This window comes from Muntiacus reevesi, chromosome 13 (genome assembly GCF_963930625.1).
Source record: "Muntiacus reevesi chromosome 13, mMunRee1.1, whole genome shotgun sequence".
In the NCBI taxonomy this organism is placed as follows: domain Eukaryota; kingdom Metazoa; phylum Chordata; class Mammalia; order Artiodactyla; family Cervidae; genus Muntiacus; species Muntiacus reevesi.
The window spans coordinates 21,578,372-21,594,060 of record NC_089261.1 but is presented as its reverse complement, the minus strand read 5'-3'; the positions used below and the strand labels follow the sequence as shown (position 1 = coordinate 21,594,060).

Here is a 15,689-nt window from a genome sequence, read left to right as displayed (position 1 = left end):
AGCCTCCTCATCCATGAAATGGAAATAACAAACGCCTGCTACTTACCTGGGTGGGTTAACGTGAGCATCAGAGCTGGAGTTCTCAAGGGGACAATTTTGCCCTCTCCAAGAGATATCCCCAAGAGACAAAAGATGATGCTGCAAAAGTGCTGCACTCAATATGCCAGCAAATTTGGAAAACTCAGCAGGGGCCACAGGACTGGAAAAGGTCAGTTTTCATTCAACCCCAAAGAAAGGTAATACCAAAGGATGCTCAAACTACTGCAGAATTGCACTCATCTCGCATACAAGCAAAGTAATGCTCAAAATTCTCCAAGCCAGGCTTCAATAGTACGTGAACTGTGAACTTCCAGATGTTCAAGCTGGATTTAGAAAAGGGAAAGGAACCAGAGATCAAATTGCCAACATCCACTGGATCATCAAAAAAGCAAGAGAGTTTCAGAAGAACGTCTACTTTTGTTTTATTAACTATGCCAAAGCCTTTGACTGTGTGGATCACAACAAACTGGAAAATTCTTCAAGAGATGGGAATACCAGGCCACCTGACCTGCCTCCTGAGAAATCTGTTTGCAGATCAAGAAGCACAGTTAGAACTGGAGATGGAACAACAGACTGGTTCCAAAACAGGAAAGGAGTATGTCAAGGCTGTATATTCTCACCCTGCTTATTTAACTTATATGCAGAGTACATCATGCAAAATGCTGGACTGGATGAAACATAAGCTGGAATCAAGATTGCCGGGAGAAATATCAATAACCTCAGATATGCAGATAGCACCACCCTTATGGAAGAAAATGAAGAACTAAAGAGCCTCTTGATGAAAGTGAAAGAGAAGAGTGAAAAAGTTGTCTTAAAACTCAACATTCAGAAAACTAAGATCATGGCATCCAGTTCCATCACTTCATGGCAAATAGATGGAGAAACAACGGAAACAGTGACAGATTTTATTTTTGGGGGCTCCAAAAGCACTGCAGATGGTGACTGCAGTCATGAAATTAAAAGACACTTATTCCTTGGAAGAAAAGCTATGACCAACCTATATTAAAAGCAGCATATTAAAAAGCAGAGATATTACTTTGCCAACAAAGGTTTGTCTAGTCAAGGCTATGATTTTTCCAGTAGTCATGTATGGATGTGAGAGTTGGACTATAAAGAAAGCTGAGTGCCGAAGAATTGATGCTTTTGAACTGTGGTGTTGGAGAAGACTCTTGAGAGTCCCTTAGACTGCAAGGAAATCCAACCAGTCAATCCTAAAGGAAATCAGTCCTGAATATTCATTAGGACTGATGCTGAAGCTAAAACTCCAATACTTTGGCCACCTGAAACGAAGAGCTGACTCATTGAAAAAGACCCTGATGCTGGGAAAGATTGAAGGTGGAAGGAGAAGGGGACAACAGAGGATGAAATGGTTGGATGGCATCACCAATTCAATGGACATGAGTTTGGGTAAGCTCCAGGAGTTGGTGATGGACAGGAAAGGCTGGTGTGCTGCAGTCCATGGAGTTGCAAAGAGCAACTGAACGACTGAGCTACTGAACTGAACTGAAGAGATATCTGGCAATGTCAGGAGACATTTCTGGCTGTCCAATGTGTGTGTGTGTGTGTGTGTGTGTGTGTGTGTGTTGGGGATGGTACTAGTGTCATCTAGTGAGTAGAGGCCAGGGATGCTGCTAACATCCCATAATACCCAGAACAGCCTCCACAACAAAGAATAGAATTATCCCCGATCCAAATGTCATTCGTGTCAAGGATGAGATGCAACGTCTTCATGATGCAGCAAAGCACAAGGACTTCAGACCATTTGACCTGCATCATATGGGGTACAGACCCCTGAGGACCCCACTCAGTCTCCAAAGAAAATAAACCCCGAGCCCTGCAATGGAGTTTACAGACAGAGAATAGGTCTGACATTCACATCCCAATTACAAGTTTGTGACCCAAACACGGAACGTCCGTTGCCAACCCAAGGACACGTGTGCTCGATGCCACATAAACAGCCTCGATGGTAGGATGCCCCAGGCATTCAGGAGACAGGAAACCACCGGAGGAGGGAGACCAGTAAGGCACTGCAGCTAAAACCTGGGGAAAGGTTTCCTTGGTGCCGGACTGGAAAGTGCAGTTCTGCTCTCTGTGTCCCTGGCCCCTGTCCATTCCCCTCTTTCTAGTCAGAGGTCCCTCTTTTCCTTTGGTGAGTCACTTCTCATTCATTCTAAGTCTGGATGTGGTTTGAGGGGGGCTCTGACACTACCCCAGGCATAATCAATCAGCATCCCGCATCACCCACCATAGACACTGGACCCTCAGCCTGGGATGCACCTGCTGGCTCCTACCCACCTGTGAGAGCTTGAATAATACCTCCTGGGCAGATAAGAAGTGCTTTTAAAAGGTAATGCTTATCAGATAGCCTCTGCTGAAAGCTGAGCTGCAGAGACCGGCAAACCCCATGTGAGACCAGCGTCCCAGTACCTGAGGTGAGCATGTTGTTGATGAGCTCCAGGAAACCCTCCTCGGCCACGTGGGCATCCGTGAACAGGAAGATCATCATCTTGTTCTCAATGCCAAGTTTCAGGTAAAGGCTCTTCAGGTCTTCCCGGAAGTTGTTCTCAGAGTAGCCCCGGCTCAGGAGGATCTCAAACACCTGCCGGCGCGGGCACAACATCCCCGTGAGACCGCTGGCCCGAGGGAGGGCCTCCAGGCGAGGGCAGAGGGAGAGGACGGCGTCCAGCTGAGCCACCATCGAACGGGGACCAGTGACCACAGAACCAGATGACCAGGGCCATTTTCACAAAATACGGTGGAGTGAGAAAGGCAGGACACAGAAAACTGACATTCCTTTTTGTCGAACAAACCACAGTGGATGTTCTGTGCAGGCACGCACATGGGCGAGGTGAGTGTGTGCAGGGAACAAGGCTCCTGCAGATGGATGATGAATAAGGCAGAAAAAAAGGGAGTGGGGGCGGTGAAAAGGACAGCCTCAGTCATTAAAATGAGTAATTGGATGGGATTTTCCTGGCAGTCCAGTGGTTAGGACTCCATGCCTCCACTTCAGGGGGTGCAGGTTCAATCCCTGGTCAGGGAGCTAAGATCTTGCAAGCCATGAGATGTGGCAAAAAAAAAAAAAAAAAGAAGAAGAAGAGTCATTTCAATTATAGGGAAGGAGATAAGGCAGAGATGGGCCATGCAACAGAGGAAATGGGTGTGGGTACAGAGTCACCATGGACAGAGGAGCCTGGCAGGCTATAGTCCATGGGGTCGCAAGAGTCGGATATGACCTAGCAACTAAACCACCACCACAGTCACCGTGAGCTCATTTAAAATGAGACAAATTGTGAGAAGATGTGTAAAGAAAAAAGACTCAACAAGAAGCAATTTTAAAAATATTAAACTCAAAAATCCTCTGACACACAATATAGATATAAATGGAAATAAGGACACATGCATAAGCCAAGTCTTTTCTGTTCAAGCATTTCCTCTGGCTCAGATGTGTAGAAGTTGAACTGTGAGCGGTCATTTTAAAACAGCTCAGATTTATGGCAGCAGAAAAATCCTTCCTTTCCTCTCTCCTCTCCACCTCTATGCGTGCGCGCGCACACACACACACACACACACACACACAGAGCCTCTTTCACACTCAGCCAGTCATGCACATTCATAGCCACACATGTTCACACGGCAACTCCCACACTCAACACACGTTTATGTTAAGGGCACCCATGTAGTTCGTCACACACCTTCACAGTCATAGTCACGCATACACATTCTCACACACACAGTTACACATACTTGCACATCTGCACACTCTCTCACACATAGTCACACACACAGACTCAGGGCAACTTGGATGCCCTTCAGCCAAATGTAATCTGGCCTCCAGTTCCACCCGCCACCTGCAGACCCCCTTCTCCCTCCCCAGGTATAGCTTTCACATGGCCTCGACAGTTCCGGGCATCCCTGGCATGAGCAGCTCTCTGGTCCCCCTACCCAACTGCTCCTCCACTTCCCAGGACACAGTGATGACCCAATACATCCTGTTGCTCCTCCTCTGTCCCTCCAACATCCTCTCTGTCATTTCTTGAACTCAAGATGCATAACCACCACCCAGTTTTACCAGGACTAATCAACAGAAAAGTCAACTTGCCCAGAGCTTAATGTCTTAGCCTATAGGAAAATGTAGAAAATAAAAGGAAAGCAATTACATTTGAATAATGGGTGATTTTGACTACGTATTTTATCTAATCTTAAAGGTACACCAACCTTTACGTTAGTTTAGAAATACTTCCTAAACTACCCAAGTTAGTTAGAAATACTAACTTGTATTTCTAACTTAGTTTAGAAATACTTTCAACAAGTTAGTTTAGAAATACTTTCAACAGAAGGTCAATATTTGTGAAATACCACAAATGAGATTCATTGAATTAATAGTGATTGCTCTTCTATGTAAAGAGTTCTCACAAATCAATAAGCACATAAAGAGACAACTCACTAAAGGGAAAAGACAAATGTCTAATGAATGTATTAAAAGGCTATTCATATCAATGTATGGAAAAAACCACTACAATATTGTAAAGTAATTAGCCTCCAATTAAAATAAATAAATTTAAAAAATAAATAAAAGTCTATTCAAACTTCACTATATGCCAAAGAAACAAAGTCTCATTTAAACTGTGATATATTTCACCTATAATACAGAATGACAGTACACAGTGTTGTCAGCGTCAGGAGAAATGGACCTTGCTGGTAGCATAAATCAGTTTAATCCTTTGTTGTGAGACTGACTGGTTGTTAAAGAGGACATTTTGAAAAATAAACCAAATACAGGATTTCCCCAGTGGTCCAGTGGTTAAGAACCTGCCTGCCAATTTCAGGGAACCTGGGTTAGATCCCTAGTCTAGGAAGATTCCACACGCTGTGGGGCAACTAAGGCCATGCACCACAACTACTGGGCCCAGGCTCTAGAGCCCTCGAGCTGCAACTACTGAAGCCCATGTGCTCCAGAGCCTGGGCTCTGCAACAAACAACTCCACCACAATGAGAAGCCCATGCATTGCAACCAGAGAGCAGCCCCCACTCACCACACCAGGGAAAGCCTGATGACCCGGCGCAGCCATAAATAAATAAGACTCTCAATTCTTTTAAAGAGTAATAAGCCACATACAATGAATAATAGAATGCCACTGCACCCACCACCCATATATAACATTTGCTAAAAACCCAAAACTCATATATTTGCTTCAAATCTATTTTTAACAAAGTTGTGGATAAAATTAAAAGTCCTTTGCTTCTGCCCTGGTCCTCCATCCCCAGGCCCCCCCATTTTTTGGCCCTCCTTCAAGGCTAGTGGGATCTCAGTTTCCTCCCATGCCCCTGCAGTAAAAGAGCCAAGTCCTAACCACTGGAACACCAGGGAAGTCCCCTGGCATTTTTTACTCCCACTTCAAGGAGGCACACTCCACCACGAATTCAACTTTCTAACGTGAACTCTAGTGTCATGGGTCAAAAATCTTTTAAAAACATATACCCTTGAACCCTCTAACTTTTCAATTTCAAAAGAAAAGGATCATAAAAACAGAGCAAAACAATAGGCAAAAACAGAGGCATCGAGGATAACGCAAGTCCCGAGGTACGAACAGAATCAGATACCGAAGAACTAAGGAGGGTGTGTGGGGAGGCTGAGCAGTGGAGTTGACTCTTATTCAAAACTGAGCCTCATTGCAAGGTGCACGTCTCCACAGTGATGGACCAAGCTGGCAAGTTACCTGTGGGCACCGCAGGACTATCTATAGATGAGTCTAAGGATGGTGTAGAGACACAGGCCCCCACACACAGTGCTGGGGGGATGTCCAATGGTGCAGCCCCTTGGGCAAACTATCTGGCAGTTTCTCAGATGGATCAACAGAGAATTACTCTACAACCCAGCAACTCCACTCCTAGCATCCACCCAAGACAAATGAAAATATACGTCCCTGCAGAATCCTGTACATGAATGTTTATAACAGCATGATTCATAGTAGTCAAAAGGTGGGAATAATCCAAATGACTGTCAATGAATGAATGGATAACTGAAACATGATCTACCGTACAATGGAACATGATTCAGCCACATAAAGGAATGAAACACAGGAACGAAGCTTGGAAACATTATGCCAAGTGCAAGAAGGCGTCACAAAAGACCACATACTCTGAGGTCCTATTGTATGAAAAACCCAGAATAGGAAAGTCAAGAGAGAAAGAAAGATTAATGATGTCTTAAGGCCGAGGGGCTGGAAGAACAGGACGATATGGAGCTTGGGATTTCTTCTTTGGATGAAGAAAATGTTCTGAAATTGAATGTGATGGTTTCACAACCTTTTGAGCATAAAAAAACTATTGAATTGTATACCTTAAATGGATGAATTGTACAATCTGGGAATTGTATCCCAATAAAAATATTTTTTTTTTGTTTCTGTCTAATTGTTTTTTGAAGATTCTAAGAATGGCCCAGAACTTTGCATGGCGGTTGTATTGAAACAACAGCCAGCACATCACCGACCCTGAACACTGGGTCAATGGAGGTTTGGGCCAAGACCCCCTCTACACGCGCACACATCACACATTATGCATCACAGGATTTGCTTATGTTTGACTCTCGAACTTGATTTGACATAGTCTACATTCCAAAAACAATACAATAGTTAGATGCTTCGAATATTCAGTTAAAATAATATCGATCCCCTCCCCCAAAAAACTATCTGATACTCTGTGAAAGCATCATGTTATGATCTATAATAGACTGTTTGAATTTTTGCAGGAACTACTAACTGCAGAAATTGGCATAGCAAAGCCATTTTCTAGCGGGGAGTTTGGCTCACCTCATAGCCAGCGGTGAAGGCAGCCAGCCTGGCCAGAGACTGCTTCCCGGAGCCCCCGACCCCGACCAGCAGGGCATGGCCTCGGTCCATTCGAATGATGCGGTGCACGCGGGTCAGGTGCTCTAGAGCATCGTCAAAGAGAACCAAGTTCATTTTGGTATTGCTTTCATTATACTCTTCAAGGATTTCCTGAATTTGAGACCAAAAAAAAAAAATTTTTTTTAAGGACCGCTAACTTTTAAGAGACAGACTCTCTCTTCTGTGCAGGAGAGATTAAAAACGGAAGAGAGACTGTTTTGAATGTCAATAGTGGTTGAAATGATTAAATCATTCAGGTTCACAAGACTAACTTTCACAATCAAGATTTCGATCTGTGGGACACCCCGGGCATCCAGTGGGTAAGATGTTGAGCTTCCAATGCAGGGGTCATGAGTTCAATCCCTGGTCAGAAAACTAAGAACCTGCAGAGCGTGGCCAAAATAAATAAATTGATTAAATTAAATAAATTTTTAAAAGATTTCGATCTGCTGGTCTGTGATTGGCCAGCAGTAAGATAAGATGACCACAAGGCTTGCCTTATGAATTAAGGTGAAAATTAACATTAGGGGGTCAGATGAGGGGTTCCCAACGTTGGGTGTGCACCGGAACCCTGGCACCCTCTGTGGGCTTGATGAAGGGAAACGCATGAGGATGGGTTCCATGAGGATGAATGAATAAACCCATCAGGTCATTCACATGCACCACAAGATGTGGATACCACTGGGTCAGACACAGTCCACATTCCCAAGTTACAGACAGGCATGGCCTTCTCCCCAGCTCCGCCTCCTGGGCACTCAAGTAACGTAATCCTGGGAGGGGTGAACCCCGTCCGCACCTGGAACAAAGCCTTGGCTGCCTCATAATCCTGAACATCTTCGTAAATGCGTGCTTCCCCTTCATGCAGAGCTGTCCGAAAGTCTCCAAACAGGATGGGGTCCCTCATCACCGCCTCCACATCATCTTTAAAATGTTCCGTGACCAAGTTTCCTATGTGCTCCTGGACCTTACAACACAAGACCACTTTAGGACCCAAACTCACACCACACATGTGCTAAGACTTGTCAGAAAAAGAGCATAGGCTAGGATTACCTGAAGTCATTTGCATTTGATTTTTTTCCCCTTTGCTGCTAAGTACTTCACAATCCACCCTCCTTTATCTACTGACTTCCATTGTTAGTTTCTATTTTTCTGTAAAGTCCCATACAAAAAAAATACATTAAAAAATATTGGGCTTTTGTTTTGTACTTTTTCATTTCGCCCAGAGACAAATTTTGTGGTTAGAGTTTTGCTTTTTGTTTGTTTGAGTTCTGGGTATTTTTTGTTTGTTTGTTTGTTTGTTGCATTTGCTGGTACATTTTCAATGTACTGACCAGCTCCTTGTCTGTTTCATTGATCAACCGGTCATGGAAGACTCTCAGACACTCGTTCCTCCAGACTCTCACCATCTGGGTCACTGTCTGGAATCTACAGGATGGAAGGGGCAAAATTAGCCACAAAGTTATCAGAGAAGAGCAGGCTGGATGCTACTATTTTCAGATGACTATACAGGTGCAGAAAAGGACATATCTATAGTCTTCCCACCCCAACTCGGTTTCGTATTAATTGAAACTTAATGAAGTGAATTGAAGTGAAATTTGCTCAGTGTCCAACTCTTTGCAATCCCATGGACTTCATAGTCCATGAATTCTTCAGGCTAGAATACTGGAGTGGGTAGCCTTTCCCTTCTCCAGGGGATCTTCCTGACCCAGGAATTGAACTGGGGTCTCCTGCATTGCAGGCGGATTCTTTACCAACTGAGTTATCAGGGAAGCCCAAAACTTAATGGACACTAACAATTTAAATGTAAAGACTATAACGTTGTCATTTATAGCTCCTCCTGCTGCAGAGAAAAAAAAGAACATTATCTACAAGTGGTGTAAATGACATGAGAACTTGATGGGACTCCTCCTCACTGGAACTTATGAATTTAACATCAGCTGTGGAGCCACTGGCAGCTCCTTTTTCTAAGAACCAGCTCCACCTGACCCCAATTCTGGGTCTTTCTTTGGTTTCTGGCAAAGAGCCTCATTCCACCCCTAAATACCCAGACTGACCCCCTACTGAACTGCCATTCTAAACCTTCCAAGGGCACTGAGAGTCACTGTAGGCAAGTGGAAAGTCCCTGATTCATTTTTCAATAGTTCGTGGATTCATAATGTAAATCCACAAAATTGGGACATCCCTGAAAACCTACATAGAAGAAATATACATTAATGTAAATACACAAATTCATCTAGTTTTCACAAGTAAATCTACACCAAGACTTAAATCCCTCTGTCCTCTGTGGTTAACTTCTCCCAAAGGCACATAAAATATACCCAGCTGGCAACTGGAAACAATTCAGTTGCATGAATGAAAGGCTCCACTGGGTAAATTCCACCTTTAGAACAGAGAACAAATGGTCAGCACAGCATCCCCACCTCTGGGTTGAACACACCTGTCCACTTGGCCACACACCTGCCTCTCTTGGCTTCCCCAACCTTCAACTCAAGTGCTCAAGGCATCAAATCTTAACCAAGCATTTGTCTCTGTTCTTTGTTTAACATAAACAAAAAGACACTGGGTGATTAACTGACACATGGATTCACATCGCATTTCCTGATAGCTCCTCTGTCTTAAAAGAAGAGAAGCTATCATACCGACGAGGCATCTTTTAGTAAGATAAGACTAAACTCACCGTTCCGGGTTAGTGAGGACAAGACCGTTATAAACCCGTGAGAGATCTCGAAGGTTAAAGATGTAATGGAACTTGGATGGGGTGGGCGGCAGATCCTGAACAATGATTTTGTAAAGAGTCAACGTGCAGGATGTCAGCTTGTCGCTCACAGCCATGATGCTCTCATGAAACACCTAGAGAAAAAAAGAAAAGAAAGAAACACCTAGAGAATGAAAAGACCCACCCCCCCACACACACCAAGTGTCTATCAATGGATGAATGGATAAGCAAAATGTGGTCCATCCATTATCATGGAATATGATTTGGCCAGGAAGAGGAGCAGAACACTGACACAGGATACAAGGTAGATGAACCTTGAAGACATCATGCTGAGTGAAAGAAGCCAAACACAGAAGACCACATATTGTATGATTCTACCGACAGGAAGTGTCCAGAATAGGACACTCCACAGAGACAGAATGCAGATTAGTGGTTGCCAGGGGCTGAAGGACAGGATGGAATAACTGTTTTGGGGGGGTGATAAAAATATTCTGGAACTAGACAGTGGTGATAGTTGTACAACATTATGAAAGTACTAAGTGTCACTGAACCGTGTATTTTTAAAATGGTTTTAATAACTAGTCTTACATTGCATGAATTTTTCTATAATTTTTGAAACATATTTTATTTATTATTTTACTTATTGGCTGTGCTAGGTCTTCGTTGCTGCACCGGGGCTCTCCCTAGTTTCTGGCAAGTGGGGGTGACCGAGCTGCGGTGCTCAGGCGTCCCACTGCAGTGGCTCCCCCCACACACACCCCGGGCCCCCAGTGCCGAGCACAGGCTCCAGGTATGCAGGCCCAGCAGTTGAGGCTGACCGGCTTAGCTGCTCCACAGCATATGGGATCCTCCCAGACTAGGGATTGAACTGGTGTCCCCTGCACTGCAGATTCTTAATCACTGGACCAACCACCAGGGAAAACCCATCATAATTTTTTTGTGAGGAGATAAGGGAAAAAAAAAAAGAAAGGAAGGATCAGAGAAATTAATCATCTGATTTGCTTTTGTTTCCCCAGATTTTCACATTAACTGACAGGTCAACATGATACGAAACCAAAGCCGCAAACCAACCCTCCATCTGAGACTGATGTGACTTGCAAAAACCTCATAGTTTTGAAAGTGAATGGCTTGTGGTAGGGCATGAACACGCCAGGTGCTCACTGATCATCATATTTGGCCTTCCCACACCTTCATCTTTCTTGCCTGGTCCCTCAAGACTTTGAGTGAGCAAGCCTGCTTTAGAAGAGAAATGCCAGGATCAGAGGTCATTGTTTAAATGAAGGGATTCCACTTGTAAAGTGTGAAAATGTTAGTCGCTCAGTCATGTCTGACTCTTTGTGACCCCATGGACTGTAGCCCGCCAGGCTCCTCTGTCCATGGGATCTCCAGGCAAGAATCCTGGAATGAGGCGCCATTCCCTTCTCCAGGGGATCTTCCTGACCAGGGTCTCCTGGATTGCAGGCTGATTCTTCAGGGTCTGAGCCACCAGGGAAGCCCATTTGTGGAGGTCATGTAAATCCTGGTGAAATAACAGCAGTAACTAGTACCTGGTGAGTAGCGGTGTGCGCACTGTCACACACGTCACATGCATTTTCTCCTTTCATTCTCCCGAAACGTCAGGGAGGCCGGTACCAGTATTACCTCCCTATTCTGGATGAGGATGGGCATAGGAGAGAGCTCAAGGGACTTGCCCAAGGAGCAGAACGGGTACTGACTCCAGAGCCCACATCATGTAGCTGGTTCATTGCTGTCACTCAAGGTGGCCTGTGTAAATCAGGGCCACACCATGGTTTCCATGGGCCCTAGGCACTTACGCCTTCATGGGCCCCGTCCTCCATAAAAACATATTGCTTACATATAAATGTATATTTATATATTATTTTATTAATTATAATTAAATATATTATCTTATATATATTATGGTTAACTTGGTATAAAGATTAATAGAATCCAGGCTGGATTAGATTGATTCTTTTCTTCTGATTTTCAGAGAAATTAAAACATGTTCATGGGCCTCTAAAAGCCCCATGGGCTATAGGCCTTGTGCTTGTCGTGCCAAATGCATACAATGCTACCAAGTTTCTACCCAACACCAGGCCCTCTGGTTTAGACTTCTAATTAAGTCGTTACCCACAGCCTAAATGGGAGAAGAATTTGAAAAAGAATAGGACTTCCCTAGGTCATGTACACATTGTTATGTCCAAAATGGAAAACCAACAAGGACCTGTTGTGTAGCACATGGAACTCTACTCCATGTTATGTGGCAGCCTGGATGGGAGGAGGGTTTGGGGAAGAATGGATACATGTAAATGTATGGCTGAGTTCCCTGGCTGTTCATCTGAAACTGCCACAACATTGTTAATCAGCTATACCCCAATACAAACTAAAAAGTTAAAAGTTTGAAGGAGAAAAAAAAGAATAGGATTTCCCTGGTGGTCCAATGGTAAAGAATCTGCCTGCCAATGCAGGAATATAGGTTCAATCTCTGGTCCAGGAATATCCCACATGTCTCATAGCAGCTAATGAAGACCATGCACCCTAGGACCTGCGCTCCTCAACAATAGAAGACCCTACTCACTGCAACTAGAGAAAGCCTGCACGCAGTGACAAAACCCCAGCATAGTCAAAAATATATGAGTAAAGAAATACATGAGTAAAAGAGTAAATGAGTAAAGAAATAAATGAGTAAAAAATACATGAGTAAAGAAAGACTCTGTGGGAGAAGGCGAGGGTGGGATGTTTCGAGAGAACAGCATCGAAACATGTATATTATCTAGGGTGAAACAGATCACCAGCCCAGGTTGGATGCATGAAACAAGTGCTCGGGCCTGGTGCACTGGGAAGACCCAGAGGGATCGGGTGGAGAGGGAGGTGGGAGGGAGGATCGGGATGGGGAGTACATGTAAATCCATGGCTGATTCATGTCAATGTATGACAAAACCACTACAATATTGTTAAGTAATTAGCCTCCAACTAATAAAAATAAATGGAAAAAAAAATTTTTTAATAAATAAAAGGAAAAAAAATAGATTCGTGTATATGTGAAAAAAAAGAAAAAGTTACCGAGGTGTGGCCTTTGAGGATGGAGGAATAAATTAAGTGCAAAGACTCCTCGGAAGGAAAGGGAATGTTGAAGACACTGAAGAGCGAAGTAAATCTTGGATCAACTTCATTGCGGCCTCCTCCAGCTTTCCCCATCGCAGCAATAAAGCCGAGGTCTCGGATGCTTTTACAGTTCAGCTCCTTCCCCCGGTCGTACAAGTAGCCTTTTTCCAACAGCAGTTTCAGCAGGGCAATTGGCTGCTGTGTGCCATACTCATCCACCTCAATTGTTTTAAAGAAAAGGAAGAACAGTGAAATTGTAAAGCAGAACTCAGCAATACCTTTGCTGACCATCTCAACTAAATCCTCTGGAGAAGGGAAAGGCTACCCATTCCAGTATTCTGCCCTAGAGAATTCTATGGACTGTATAGTCCATGGGGTCACAAAGAGTCAGACATGGCTGATCAACTTACACTTTCATTTCAGCTAAATCCCATCTCTCCTTTCACCCTCTCAGAATGCTCTGGTTTGAGTTCCACTGGGCTTCTCAAAGTTTGCAGTTCCGTATATTCATTTGTAGTTTTGTTTTGTTTTGTTTTTAATCTGTGTCCCTCTCTAGATTGTAAACTCCCTGAAGGCAGGAACTACATATGTTTTGTTCATCACTTCACAGCACCAGTCCCCATAGGAGATGCTCAATAAATATGTCAATTGGATGGATGGATGGATAAACAAGTGTATGGATAGCTGGCTGGATGCATAGATTGACAGATGCATAGATGGATGGGTGTATGTATGGATATAAACATGGGTGAATAAATGCATGAATGGATGGATGGATGGATGGATACATGCATGGATAGATGGATGAATGGATGGATAGATGGATGCCTGCCTGCATGCATGCATGGATGCATGAATCCTGGCTGTAAACAGTCCATCTAGAAGATACATTTTTGGTGAGGGGAATGGTTCTGCAGACATGATAATAAATTTCAATCCCAGTACTAAGAAAACTTTGCACCTCTTAGGCTCTGGCCCCAGAAACAAATTCATGGTACCTGTGAACATTCCCTTTCCTTGGTAAATCTAGAGGAATTCTTAGGAAGTGCCTGCCCTTACACTTCCCATGTATGTCACTCAGTCATGTCTGACTCTTTTATGACCCCATGGACTGTAGCCTGCAAGGCTCCTCTTTCCATGGGATTCCTCAAGCAAGAATACCGGAGTGGGTTGCCACTTCCCTACTCCAGGGGATCTTCCTGACCCAGGGATTGAACCCATGTCTCCCGCATCTACTGCACTGGCAGGCAGATTCTTTACCACTGCACCACCTGGGAAGCATACCCAAGTATACAGGACTGAGAACAGTATTATTATCTAAAGTATAGCTCATCTGGAACCACTTACTCAAACATACACTGAACAATGTACACTGAATACAGTTCAGAGGCTGTCTGCTACCTGCTTTAATCCTTGGAGAAACAAAGGAACGGATCTAAGGAAAGAGTCCCTCCAGTTGCATGGTCCCCTAAGCTGACTCTCCATAACCTGGCCCTACAGATATTGTGAAGAATAAAGGCAGATGCTTTCCCATCTGCCAGACCCACTACATGGCCCCGCCACTGCCCCCCGCCTACCCCCTCGGCTTCACCAACCTTCGGCATGTTCATGTCATCCATGAACACCAGGAGGCGTTTTCCCATGGGTGGGCCGTAAGTGTCTTTGGTTCGTTTTTCCACATTGGCTTCTAAATTTCTTTGGATATCAATGGACGTGGTGCGGGAGGAGAAACTGACCATTAACACAATCTGAAACAGAAAGAGAGAATTCCAAATCAAATTCCAAATCACGGTCTCTTTTCACAGTACCTACATGAAATATTTGATTGTAAGCTACCATCTATTTTACAGATTCACTGGTATCTGAACTAATTTTTTTTGCAACCCAACATGAGTCTGAAGTTCATTACACATTTTAACGCTAAAGCAAGAATTCCTGTTTCTTTATGGCAGGTTGTAGGAGGCAATAACTAGTTGCCAGGTGAACAGTGTGAACTGGGGGGGGCATGTGGATTGGTGGGAGTGTTACTCGGTCTACACAGTTCTAACCAGGCGACCTCAGGTGACCTCAGAACCACTGCTTAAGCTTTCAGAGCCTCCTTTTTCTCATCTGAAAAATTATTTTAATGACATTTACTTGGACTACTTCACAGAGTGATTTTTATCATGTGAGATGAAATAGATCGAAGTATTTTCAAAATGATAGAGCAATATTCAAATATAAATTACTATCATGCCTGCTACATATTAATAAATAAGTCAAAGAGAGCACAAACGTGGGATTAGCAGATGCAAACTGGTATACACTGAATGCGTAAACAACAAAGTCCTACTATACAGCACAGGAACTATATTCAATATCCTGTGATTAAACCACAGTGGAAAAAAGTATTGAAAAAGAAAGCACACATGTATATATGTGTTTGTCTGTTCATTGTTCAGTCGTGTCTGACTCTTTGCTACCCCACGGACTGTAGCCCACCAGGCTCCTCTGCCCACAGAATTCTCCAGGCAAGAATACTGAATTGGGTTGCCATTCTCTTCTCCAGGGGATCTTTCTGACGCAGGGATCAAACCCGAGTTTCCTGTATTGCTGGCAGATTCTTAACCATCTGAGCCACCAGAGAAGCCTATATAAAGAAACTATACGTGTATATATGTGTGTGTATATAAACACATATAAACTATATGTGTATATAAAACTGAGTCATTTTGCGTATAGCAGTAACTAACACAGCATTGTAAATCAGCTATACTTCAATAAAAAAATTTTTTTTAAAGAGAACACAAACAACCACTGATTAGTCCTTGGAAGTAACTGCAGAGAGAAAGGTGAGGGAGGGCCCCTGATCCCTCTGTGGGGTGGACATTTTCATGCACATGTAAACTTGGGGTTTCTCCCTCACCCCTTCTTGGAGCAATTAATGACAGATCACGGATCAG

The 15,689-nt window shown here is 43.8% G+C and overlaps 1 protein-coding gene across 2 annotated transcripts in view; it reads right to left on the bottom strand.

The window, feature by feature from the left end:
• The window catches only part of DNAH10 (dynein axonemal heavy chain 10), a 154,839-nt gene that overhangs the window by 48,962 nt on the left and 90,188 nt on the right, over positions 1 to 15,689 (bottom strand). For both annotated transcript variants that reach the window (XM_065904874.1, XM_065904876.1), the window contains 7 exons: positions 14,343 to 14,495; positions 12,706 to 12,966; positions 9,604 to 9,776; positions 8,258 to 8,351; positions 7,723 to 7,890; positions 6,849 to 7,037; positions 2,467 to 2,638 (listed from right to left, as the gene is read on the bottom strand). In XM_065904874.1, the coding sequence (XP_065760946.1) occupies positions 2,467 to 2,638; positions 6,849 to 7,037; positions 7,723 to 7,890; positions 8,258 to 8,351; positions 9,604 to 9,776; positions 12,706 to 12,966; positions 14,343 to 14,495 (1,210 nt within the window). The remainder of the gene's footprint in view (positions 1 to 2,466; positions 2,639 to 6,848; positions 7,038 to 7,722; positions 7,891 to 8,257; positions 8,352 to 9,603; positions 9,777 to 12,705; positions 12,967 to 14,342; positions 14,496 to 15,689) is intronic.